The 12,898-nt window shown below is 37.1% G+C and overlaps 1 protein-coding gene across 1 annotated transcript in view; it reads right to left on the reverse strand.

Annotated features, from left to right (window-relative positions):
* Positions 1 to 6,743: 6,743 nt before the first annotated feature.
* LOC127814277 (uncharacterized) overlaps positions 6,744 to 12,898 on the reverse strand; it is a 31,361-nt gene continuing 25,206 nt past the window's right edge. Inside the window, exons 4-7 of the mRNA XM_052355691.1 lie at positions 8,143 to 8,457; positions 7,497 to 7,631; positions 7,313 to 7,408; positions 6,744 to 7,110 (exon numbers count right to left, since the gene is read on the reverse strand). Of these exons, the coding sequence (XP_052211651.1) occupies positions 6,979 to 7,110; positions 7,313 to 7,408; positions 7,497 to 7,631; positions 8,143 to 8,457 (678 nt within the window). The 3' untranslated portion in view covers positions 6,744 to 6,978. The remainder of the gene's footprint in view (positions 7,111 to 7,312; positions 7,409 to 7,496; positions 7,632 to 8,142; positions 8,458 to 12,898) is intronic.

The raw sequence follows: 12,898 nt of genomic DNA on the forward strand, positions 1-12,898 counted from the left end.
CCAGTCGACAGATACATAAGTACCGGTCAACAGATAAAGGTCATACCTTGAGCAAGCATTCTGTTAGTCGACAGCCCAATGGTAATATGTTGCTAGCTTGGCCAAAATTTGAGAAACGATCGACATGTCACTTTGACCAATCGACAAATGACCTTATAACCTTTGAAAAAAATTGCCTCATTTTGAAACCATTTTACTAATGGTTCATACCATCTTTTTAAATATAAGTCTTCATAACTATACGTATAAAGATTGATTTGATCATGATGGCTAGTTTTACAAGGATGTTTGTTTATATAGATGACAAATTGTTTTCGATAAAGGATTTGAAAAAAACCAAAAAACATTTTTCATCATCAAAACTAAAAACTCATATTTGAACATAGAACCAATCATGTGATTCATCATAAAAGAGAATAATTATGAATAATTACATATTTGAATTTTATGCAAGGTGGAGTTTGTGATAGTTGCGACCTAAAATTCAAATTTGATTGTGATTGGGATTTAATATTTACAATTAAAAATTTATCTTCATGCCTCATTTTCTGATCAAAATATAGATTTATATAAATCATTTTTTGTATATATTTTTAGATGAGTATTAGATCTATTAATAGGTACTCAATACCTTGAAATTGTACTAATATCATCATAATGTTATTTTTGCTCTATGCCCGCTGTTTATCCCAATTTGGTTTTTTTCACATAAAATTTGTGTGTTCTTTTGTGTGTTTGATAATTTGATCATAGTTTCTTTTCCATCCTAAATCTGTACATGCACACACATGCATGTGCACATAGTGAAAAAGAAGAAAAGAAAAAAAGAGTGGGAAAAATAAGGAAGACAATGTACTATATCCTCGCTTAGTAGGCATTCACTTATTTGGGAAAGGAAAAGAAGAATGAGAAAAGACAAAAATGAAAGAGATGATCTGCCATAAAAAAATAGTAGGCATTCAATTCCATAGGCAATATTGGGAAGAACATCATTTTCAAAAAAAAAAAAATCTTTTCTTCATTTTCCAATTTTCTTATTTTTCCTTTTTATGATTTTTTGTAAAAATAAAGAATTTAGTTTTTAGATGCAAAGTTGTTTTGTTAGTTTGATTTTGATGGTGTTATACAATTGTTATAACTAGGGTTGCAAATAACCTAAGCCATTTGGGCTCGGCTCGATATTCAACTAAAAAAAAAACTCGTTCAAGTTCGTTAGTTAAGATAAATGAGTCATACTTAAGCCTAATTTTGAAACTTAATTTGTAAATGAGTCGAGCTTGAACTCAGTAAATCTTGGCTCGTTGGCTCAATTAGACGCTTGTGAGCATGTCCAATTAGAAGTTTGCAATTAGATATAATAATATATATATATGTATAATATAAATATGTTATTTAACATACATACATATTATTAATACATACATATCATATCATCACTTTTCCCCTCTCTCTCCCTCCCCCCCCCCCCCAAGAAACTCATTTTCTTTGCTCTATCTCTCTCCCCAAGAAACCCTTTTCCTCTTATTCTCTTTCCTCTCTTTTTCCCTTTCCTTCCCATTGCTTTTCTTCTCTACCAATCTATTTTCTGGTCCTTCTTCCCTTCGCCGCCTTTCTTTCGTCACTGCCTCAACTCTCGCTGCTGCATCCTCTATCACGGCCTGCCTCCCGGAGTACCTGCTAGCATAGGCAATCCTTGAGAAGGTCACTAAGAAATGGAAACAAAGCATCCCAATAGCACATTTATCACAATTCACAATAAAAAAAATAACACCTGTCTCTTCATACAATAACATCTGATATGATATAAATCTTGGGCTTAACCACCCATACATTACAAAATCAAAGTGGCTTGAATTAGAATTACATCAACTATCTATTTCCCCATACCCTGCTCAAAAGAAGATAAAACACTCCCCAAGATCCTCTGTCTGTGGAGACTCTGTACACACTACGCATCCCCAAAAATCATGTATGGCTAGACTCACCGCCTACAGTAGCCTTACCCTTATATATCTAGATTGACACAGAATAAACGAAATGAGCCACAAGGCTCAGCAAGTATATAATATGAATGAAATTAAGTATCGAGACTTGACAAAGTTGGAAGAACAATACTGTTAGTTCCAAATGATGGCAAATATATCCCAATAAGATGGGTGAACTAGATTAGGGTAAATTCTTCGGTAGTTTAAAGACTTATTGTTTGCAGAACACTATGTTTCGAAATATCAAAGAGTTTGTTTCAAAATATAAATGAGTATGTTTCGAAATCAACCTTTCTGTTATGTATGTTTCGAAACCTTTCTCCCTGTTTTGCTTATTTTGAAACTTTTAGCTTTTGAAAACGATTCTTTTGAAAGCATGAACAATGAGAATAGGCAAGTAAAATAGTAAAGCATGTGCACACGAGATTTATAGTGGTTTGGCACCTCGCCTAGTCCACTACCTTCAAGTTTACCCACTTGAAGGATTTTCAAACACAATCACTTTCACTAGTGATCAACCATAACAAGAGTTTTACCACGGTTCACCCTAAAACCTTGTACACAATGAGTTTTTATGGCTTAACTCAAACCTTGCACCATAATGAGTTTTAAGGTTAAACTCAAACCTTACAACCAATAACAAGATAAATAAAACTTATCTTTTATAGCCCAATAGATTTAATGAAATGAAATACCTTACCAAATGGTTATACAAAACTCTTGGTTTGAGGTGAAGAGAGTTTAGAAGAATGAGACGTCGGATTTCAGCTTGCTTCTCATTTTCACACCATAATGCACATCAAAGATTGTATATATGGATCTTCTTTGAGAGCTTGTCAAAAAGATTTCGTTCACAAGTGCATGAGTATGTATCTTGTGTCTCTTGTACGTGTGTTCTCGTGTATGTGCCTGTAAGTAATGTTCTTATCTTCAAAGAATTGATATATATATATATATACTAAGAAATAGAGTTTTGGCTAATTATAACCTTTAGAGACAAGATATTAAAGTAGGTTTCAAAACACACCTTATTGGTTTTGAAACAACACACTTTTACACTAAGGTTTCGAAACATTCATCACATATTTCGAAACATCCAACCTTTACAACTGGTTATGCACTTAGAGACAGAATGAGTAGGAGACAATACTTTATGCCTACTTATGATTTTGTTTTATTCTCCACTTACACAATTTGAAATTGAAATTATGGAGATAAAACAAAAGGTAAGCTTTTCGAAAAAAAATTGAATATAAAGAGAATGAAAAGCAAAAGCATCTAGTTTATGGGGTCTAAGAGGCAAGTAGTGGGAAATAAAATGTTTGGGTTCATTGCATATGAGTGAATTAATGTATATGTGTTATAAAGTGGGCTTGGACCAAGAGTTTGAAGTTCAATGGAAGTGGTGGGTTTAAAATAATCCCATGGGCCTAAAATGAATTGGGCTTTTAAATGGATTTGGGCCATGAATAAAGATGGCTTTGTTTAATGAGATGTATGTGTGTGTGTGTATATATATATATTGTGAAAAATGAATGGATAAGAAAATTGGAAATGAAATGAAAATGTAAAATGTCCAAAGAGGGTTTATATGCTATGGGGGTGTGGGAAAAGTTAAGGGTAAAATGGGAACTTGCAAATTAGAGTGAATATAGAAAAGATAAAAGAAAAGGAAAATAGAAGCAAGAGTCCATTTGGGGTATGAGTAAGTTCGGTGTGTGTGTTATGTGTGAGGGGTAAAGATGGAATTTGGGGTGGGGTGGTTGGAGAATGGACATGCAACCCATTCTCCCCCATACCTCTCTTTTCTCTTCTCTTCCTCTTCAATTCTTGCTCTCTCTCGACAGTTTCCTTTTTTTTCATCTTCTTTTTCTCTTCTTTTTCCAGTAATTGTGGTAGAATCAAGTTCTTAAAGTGAAGAGATTTGGAGATTTTGGAGTGCTTCTTCTTCTCTTTGGATTTTTCATCAAAAAGACAAGCATCCATTTTCATTTCTCTTATTTTTTTAATGCAAGTTATATCCTTATGTGTAATCCAAGTTCATATTTCCCATACCTTCAATAGTGTTTTTAAGAACTTGAGTTAGATGAGTCATTTTTCATGTTTTTCTAAAAATTTGTGGCTCTCATTCAATGGCTTCATTGAGTCTTGTATTTGATCTCTAAGAGGCTTGTTTCCCCCCATCTTTTCTTCAAGGAATGACAACTTGGGGGTTAGGGGTTTAGCCATGGGTGATTTGTGTCCATTTCGTGTATTTCAGGTTGCGTCGAGTCGACTTGTGGTGGGTTAAGTCGACTCGGCCGAGGACAGTTCTTATGGTCGTTTTTGTCTGTTCTCAGCCAAGTTGACTCGTCCAGGAGGTTAAGTCGACTTAGTTTCTGGCAAGTCGACTTGGCCTAAGTCAACTTAAATTCTCCTTAAGTTGACTTGGCAGAGCTCTTGACAGCAATGCGTATGCTACACTCTTTTGACCATAACTTTTGATGTAGAAGTCCAAATTGAGATCCATTTTTTCTTTTGTTATAACCCTAACTCGATAAGCTTCAATTTGGTATATTATGGCAAAAAATTTGGATAACATTTGACCCTGTCAGTGTCTTGTCAACATGTCTCTAATATTATAATGAGATGTTAAATTCATGAACAAGCCATAGATAGATGTGAATAAAGTCATATGCATGATTATGATGTGATGTGGCCTAGAATCCTAGTGGGTTAGTGTAGGCATGTTATTGTGAAGTTGTGAAGATGCTTGAATGTGTATGCACATGTGTATATATATATATATATATATTATCTTAACACACCTATTATTTTGCGTGGAAAAAAGTAAGTGGATATCCCCAAGGCATGCCACGACAAAAATGGCAGTTAGTTCGCAAATAAAGAAATGTTAAAAAATGGGGGTGTTCGCAAAGAAAGAAAAAAGAAATGGGGATATTCCACGAAGGCGACGTGTCTGCAATGGTGGTGTGTTCGCAAAGGCGCTGTGTCCGCATTTTTTATGTGTAATATATATATATATATATATATTTGTACCATAAGCTATGTTGATAAAAAGGGAATTGTGCTATGGTCTAAGTGTGTGAATGTTATCTTCCATGGTGAAATGTGTGATTTGATATAAGAAAAGAAAGTATGATATATATATATATATATTGAAGCATGGTTCAATGAAGAAGTCCTGATTTTAATGGTCTCTATATATGTGGGTAGTGGTTCTTTCCTTAACTCTTATATTATGCATGTTTTCGTATATCGAGCTCTTTACTATTTCTCCTTGTTATATGCTTATTGAGCCTTGTACCTCATTTGTTTGTTTTTTGTCATTCTAAATAAAGGCAAATATGTAGTAGAAGGGGGGTCTAGTGGGGCTCGAAGTTAATTTTAGATGTGTAAAGAGATATCCTTGACCTAAAGATTTTGAGATTTGTGTAGAAGGTCAATATCAAAGGTTATTTCTTTTTGTATGTTATTGGTGCCCTTTGTTTATTTTGAGAAACGTATGACTTTTGAAGCCTTAAGAAATAATGTAAGAATGGTTATCGCTTATATTAGAAGCGAGTCCATATATTATATAAAGTTCTTGTTATGTTTGTTAATATATCCATTTGGAAGGACCTTCATTTGAATGTTCCTATGCTAGCGGACATATCTGGAAGTGAGCCTAACCAATGTATTTGTGAAATAGTAAGTAAAAAAAAAAAATTCACCTAAGGAATTTTAGATATCTAAAATTACCCTTCTAACTTTTTGATATTTAAAACCCTTTAAATAGTTTCTTTAAACTTACAACTTAATCAATATTTTTATTAACCTTTAAAAGTGTATTAACTACTTTTACAAAAAAAATTCTTCATAAAATTCAGACCTTTAATATGTTTTTATTAAAATAAAAAAAATCAGGTATATTTTTTTAAGATTAATATTGAAATTAATGAAAAATGTATATAATAACAAATTTCAATTATATTTATATAATTATCCCTCCCCTCTCTCTATATAAGTATCTGATCCAAACTCATAATCCATTCATCCAATAAAATAGCCCCATGTCATAAATACGATTCCAAATAAAATTCATTAATCTAATTGTTTAAATAAATAAAATAAAAAATTATATAAACACTATTCAATTTCAACATTCATTTAGTCTATCCGTTTCTCTCCTCACCAGTAAAAATCTATCCTAATAATTGTTCTTATAATTTGTTATATGGTATTGTTTATTTTTGTTAAAAAGATTCAATATAATTTTTTTTAATTATTATTATTTGAAGAATGATGAATTCCCAACTCATTTCCCATTAGAGTGGAAATGAGGCTTGCCCTGCTAGTTAGAGCATGGCAAGATATGAGGAGGCAAACTCGAACCCACCCTATCTTTTTACCATCTCTAAAATTTAAATTCTAAACCTTAAATCCTGTTATTATCTCTAATTAACCAATTATTTTTATCCATCACAATCCCTCAAATAACAAACCATAGAAGAAAGCAAGCAGTCATTTATAGGATAAGATGTTTCCTTTGCAGCAGATGAAATATGTGGGACACTTGAAAACATGAAGAGGAATTTGTATGCCCCTCTTCTGAAATGTGAGGTCAATAAACAGTTAAGCAAACTTCTAATCAAGTCAGGAAAATTTCCTAATCTTGATCTTAATAGCAACATGATTGCAATTACATGCCATAAAGTGCTTATAATGGCATGTTAGAGCTTTATTTGTTATACTAACAGCTAATTATGATTCAAGAGGTAATCGCAAGCTCCTTCATATTGTAGTAGTCCTTATATTAACACTAGTACTTCAACAAAGGTGTTACACAGCGCTCGAAACAACAACCACTGGTAATAACCTAACCAGAGAACTAAGAGGCGAAGTACTGAGAATATTTTTGTCATGAAATACAGAGAATGTTTTGACAAACACACCAAACAACAAAACAATTGTGAACCAGGCATCAAGCAATGCTTACACTACCAGAAGCCAGTTAATCTAAAAATTTCAGTTCACCCCTCTTCTTCGGTTTAATAGCACACTTACTGAAGTCTCCACTTTCCAGATAGCGCAAAGCATCTTTCTTGGAGCGGAATACATATCCATTAACAGGATCCGTGTAGTACTGCAATGTTAGAACTCCATCAAGATTCCAAGTGGTTTCAGATTCTGGGAGGACTAAGTACAGATCTTAAAAGTCCAATTAATTGACAATGCAACCCAAGCAAGATTTACGAGTATTAACAAATATGATGGAACATTTATTGGGGTGGCAGAGAGAGAAAGAGATGAAACTGGATAAAAGTACGGAAGAAAAGTTTCAGTACCGGATCTTTTCTGCTCGCATTTCCCTTCCCTCGAGTTCTGATTTCTTTTTTCCAGCCTGGAGGCAATCCATCAGGTGCTGCCATCTCAACTTTAAACTACATATCATTTGAAAAATTTAGAGGTTGATCCACAACTGAGAAACTTAACACTACAGTCTATCAAAACTATCTTTGTATCTTTAACCTTTTTCGCAGACTCCTTTCTCAAGCCTTTTTTCTTCCTTTTGGCTGTGCGACTTGTGACCTTGCTTGTTTTTACATTCTTAGAACCCTCTAGCTTCGAAGGGGTTTTACCTCCAGATAATTCACCCAAGTCAGCCTGAAATTAGAATATATTCAGTAAAAAAAAACTGTAAAGCGTGTTGTACCTTGTAACCAGAATATAGAGCAATTATGATTTATGAATTTCCAGGAATGTTATGAAGGGCTAATTCCCTAATTGTCACGACCTGTTATGTTTTCCATCCTAGCTTCTTCAACAATACATTTTAGTACATAAGATGGCGGGTTTCATCCAGGTAACATAAAAAATTAGGCTTTCTCTTGTTCCCAGTTTCCACTGCAGGCAGGCAAGTATAAATGAAGCTTCTGGTGGACTCTACACATATGGGATGCAAATTGGATGAATCTCACTAATTATAGAACTTAAATTTCTACTTAAGATGTTACAATATCATTTAACACTTACTGTAAATTATTCATATTGAATATGTCACACATATTGAATCTCATATGAGAATATGCAATTGCTTGTAAAATGAATCGTGTGCGGAAGCATGACAACAGAAAATTATAACTTCAAGATAATACTGCATTCAAACATTACTTACAGTGCTGGCATCCATATCCTTCCGCTTCCGTTTTGCTGCACGGCTGGCATCCATATCCTTCTGTTTTGCTGCACGTCTGGCATCCATATCCTTCCGTTTTGCTGCACGTCTGGCATCCATATCCTTCCGTTTTGCTGCACGGCTGGCATCCATATCCTTCCGCTTCCGTTTTGCTGCACGGCTGGCATCCATATCCTTCCGCTTCCGTTTTGCTACATTGCTTACAGAGCTGGCATTCAAACATTGCTTACTGAGATAGCCTAACACGTCAGGCTTTGAATAGAACTTCCTTGAACTCAATGGATCAACATAACACTGCATTGAACCAGAAACAATGACATTACCAGCATTAATAACTAGTATGACATTCATCCAAGAAATACTGAGGATTGTAATTATATTTTGCTACAAGATTTTTTTTTTTAGCTAGGTACTATAAGTTTGTCAATTTTCAGATAGATTCATGATGAGGATTTTTCCAGATTGCAGTGCCTCAGGTTATTTCAATCATTGCAACCTCTTTATTCCATTTGGTTAATAAGAAGTAAAAGTTCTTGTTCAGAAAGGGACTCTCATAAAGCCCAAGATGAACTGCAAGTTGTTCCTCTCACACAATATTCAGAGAATATGAGTTGCATATTATGCTTCCAAATGGGAGTCTTTGTGGAAACAAAAAAGATAAATCTTAGCCAAATGCTGAAGGGAAGAAAAAAAAAAAATGAGAATGAAAACAAAAAAGAATAAGCTAGCCAAAAAAACACAGAAAAGAATAAAGGGAGTGGGATTCAGACGCTGCCTCTCTAAGAGTCTTTTGAGACCAACTGAAAAGTAAGTAAATGAATCTAAGAGTCTCTTGAGACCAACTGAAAAAAGAAAGTAAATGAACTAATCCCACCAAACTATGCCCCAGGCTCCAAAGGTCCAAAACAATTGGGAGTACCTAGTTAAGATATCAACCAGTCAACACAGTTTATCCAATGCCCCTACAACCAGATTTCTAGCAAATCGTGGACTTTTGATAAACTCCCAGAATAAGAGGGATCAGCATCCTAAATTATCATATTTGTCTACAAATTAATTCAGTCGACAACTTTACAATACTGATTTAACACCACTTTTATTCTGGATATAGTGGTTTAAGGTGTAGCTCAGATTAAGACGTCACTACTAATCTGCATATTAAATATAATTTGAATAAAAGATCCATATTATAGTAAAAATAATAGGAGTCCTCCAAAGGCAAAACAATTAAAGGCGTGTGCTCATAGGACTGTAGGTGCCCTTGCATTGGTACCATCAAGTTACCATGAAACACATATATGATTGTTCACAGATAGAAGAACAATGAATGCTATAGCCCAATATCAATATTGCTGCTACAAGTCTACAAGAGATGGCTTGCTTCAAATAGTGCATACTGATAAATAAAAGCTCCTTTGTTTTTTTTCCTCGTGTGTGCATGCTGGGGTTGAATGTGAGTGTGTTTTTTTTTTTTTTTTTGGGGGGGGGGGGGGGGGGGGGGGGGGTTGAAAAAAGTTACTGTGAAAGCTTTGGACCTATGACCTTGAGATGTGCAAGTTAAGGTGCAGAAAAGTCTCCCCTAGGATGGAGTGGCTCTACCCAGGCAAGTGTATGAGTTTCTCCAATAGATGTATGATAGGCCCCCGATTTACTTGACTTATCAAAGAAGGTCCAAGGGGTTGGGGGCAGGGGAAAGGGTGTAAATTGGCTAGCTGGCATAACAGCCAGCCATGTGCGTAGGGGTAGAGAAGGGAAATTGCTGGGTTGTGTAACAACCCAGAAAATGCGTAATAGATTTCTGTTGAGGAGGGGGAGAAAATGTCGGGGGGGGGGGGAAGTTGGGAGGGGGGAGAGTAATTTTTGTGTTGAGTCTTAGGGAGATAAGGGCCTCTCGAATGCCCAGATTTTTCTGGAAATCAGATTGAAGTTGGAAATTTGAATTCAGTTTCAGTATAATTTCCTTGGGTTCTCATCATTTTTGGTAACAAAGCATCACTGATCCTAATGGTTAACTTGACGGACCGAGTAGGAGAATTAGAAGGGAGGATGGAAGGCATACAACTGGGAGTTGATGCCATGAGGGGTGAGATGCAATTGGTGGAGAAGAATGTCGCGAACTTGCTGGAGCAGTTTGCATGGATGAGAACGAGGTGGGAAGAGCAGGAACGGGAACGGAAGAACAAGGAGAAGATGGGAGACCAGCCTACAGAATTCATTCAGGATTCTGAGGCGACCTCGGATGTGGAGATGCCCCTCTTCGAAGGCGACGAACTGGACGGCTGGATATTCAGAGTCGAACGTTATTTTGGGGTGACCGGGATGACTGATAAGGAGAAGCTAGATGCAACAGCCTTGTGTTTGGAGGGAGTTGCTCTGTCGTGATTCCAATGGGAGGAAAAGCAGGGAAGGGTGAGGGGCTGGGAGGATTTCAAGTTTCTGTTGAGAAGTCGCTTTCGACCCACCCAAGAAGGCTCCGTTGAGGAGAGGTTTTTAGCCCTCCGACATAAGGGAACTGTCATGGAGTACCGCCAATGCTTCGACACATTAGCATCGCCTCTTGAAAACTTGTCGAAAGCCATGCTAGAAGGGCATTTCATAAATGGGTTAAAACCTGAAATCAAGGCCGAGTTGAGGGTGTTGAGGCCAAGGGGTTTGGAGCAGATGATGGACTTAGCTCAATGTATAGAGGAGTGGAATCAGGTGGTTTGGGGAGGGGCGGTTGGAGCAGGTTCGAACAAAGGACCGGTCATGCCAAACCCAATTTCAACTTACCAATGAGGGGGAATTCTACCACCCTCACAACAACCCCCAAAACTAACAATAGTCAGTCCTCCTATCCCAAATCGACCACAGACCAGTGGGAGAGGGAGTAACCCACCCTTCAAACACCTTAGTGATGATATATGATGAAACAAAGAGCTACAAGTAATGATGATATATGATGAAGAGGTAGAAGAGGAGGTGGAGGGGGAAGAAAAGTTGGAAGAGTTAGTAGGAGAGCCAGGACAAGATAGGGAGGTCATTGAGCTCTCCATGAATTCTATGGTTGGATTGACTACACCACAAACTATGAAACTCAAAGGGGACATAGAGGGGCAGTCAGTGGTGGTGCTTATAGATGGCGGGGCAGCTCATAACTTCATAGCAACCGAGCTGGTGTAGCAGTTGGCTTTACCAAGGGAGGAGACAACAGGATATGGGGTAGTTATGGGGACTAGAATAGCAGTGCAAGGGGCTGGAATTTGCAAGGGAGTGAAGCTTAATCTCCAAAATTTGCAAATCATAGAGGATTTTTTACCTCTGGACTTAGGAAGCTTTGATGTGATTTTAGGAATGAAGTGGCAAGCAACAATTGGAAAAATGAATGTGGATTGGAAGGCCCTCACAATGAAATTTCAAATAGGAGGCATAACAGTAACCTTGCAAGGGGATGCTAGCTTGAGTAAGACCTTGGTGTCCTTAAAGGTGATGGTGAAGGCCTTTAGGGAAAATGGGGAAGGAATGCTGTTAGAGTTGGGAACCATGGCGGCAAAGATCAAAGAAGCTCAAAAGGAAGCTCCAGTGATGCAGAGGGGGTTGTTAGCTGAGTTTGAGAGGGTTTTTTCTACACCAGAGGGGCTGCCACCTTGCAAAAGGAAGGATCACATCATCAATCTGGTTTCAGGAACCACACTAGTTAATGTAAGGCCCTATCGATACCCCTATTTGCAAAAAAATGAAATTGAGAAGCTAGAGGGGGAGATGTTGCCTGCTGGAATTATATAGCCTAGTTCCAGCCCATTCTCGAGTCCGATTTTGTTGGTTAAAAAGAAGGATGGAGGGTGACGTTTTTGTGTGGACTATAGGGCCTTAAACAAGGTCACTATATCGAATAAATTTTCTATACCTGTGATAGAGGAGTTACTTGATGAGTTGCATGGTGCCAGGGTCTTCTCCAAGCTCAATTTGAAATCTAGCTACCATCAAATTAGAGTCAAGTCGAAGGATGTTCCCAAGACAGCTTTCAGGACTCATGAAAGGCATTACGAGTTCCTAGTAATGCCATTCGAGATGACGAATGCGCCAGCCACCTTCCAATCTTTGATGAATGATGTTTTTAGAGAATATTTACGGCATTTTGTGTTGGTGTTCTTCAATGACATATTGGTGTATAGCAGGGATTTTGAACAGCACGCACAACATCTACGTTGTGTCTTAAAGGTACAAGCGGACAACCAGCTCTTTGCCAACAGGAAGAAATGCGTGTTTGGACAGTTGGAAATCGAATATTTAAGCCACATTATATCTCATCGTGGGGTTTCAGCGGATCGAAGTAAGATACAAGCCATGCTAGAGTGGCCTACTCCTACATCGGTGAAGGAATTGAGGGGGGTTCCTTGGCCTCACGGGGTATTATAGACGCTTTGTGAGGGATTATGGCAGGTTAGCAAGGCCACTAATGGAGAGGTTAAGGAAGAATAACTTCTTTTGGGATGAGACAGCCGAGCAGGCCTTCCAACAACTTAAGGCCAAAATGGTATCCCTACCCATTTTAGCCTTATCGGACTTTGGGAAGCCCTTCATTATTGAGGCCGATGCATCGGGACAAGGTATGGGGGCTGCATTAATGCAAGAGCAAAGGCCTATTGCTTATTTCAGTCATGTTTTCAGTCAGTTAGGGAGAAAAAAATCTGTTTATGAGAGGGAACTATTGGCCATAGTGTTTGTTGTGCAAAAATGGAGACATTACTTATTA

This window comes from Diospyros lotus, chromosome 12, assembly GCF_014633365.1.
Source record: "Diospyros lotus cultivar Yz01 chromosome 12, ASM1463336v1, whole genome shotgun sequence".
Taxonomy (NCBI): Eukaryota; Viridiplantae; Streptophyta; class Magnoliopsida; order Ericales; family Ebenaceae; genus Diospyros; species Diospyros lotus.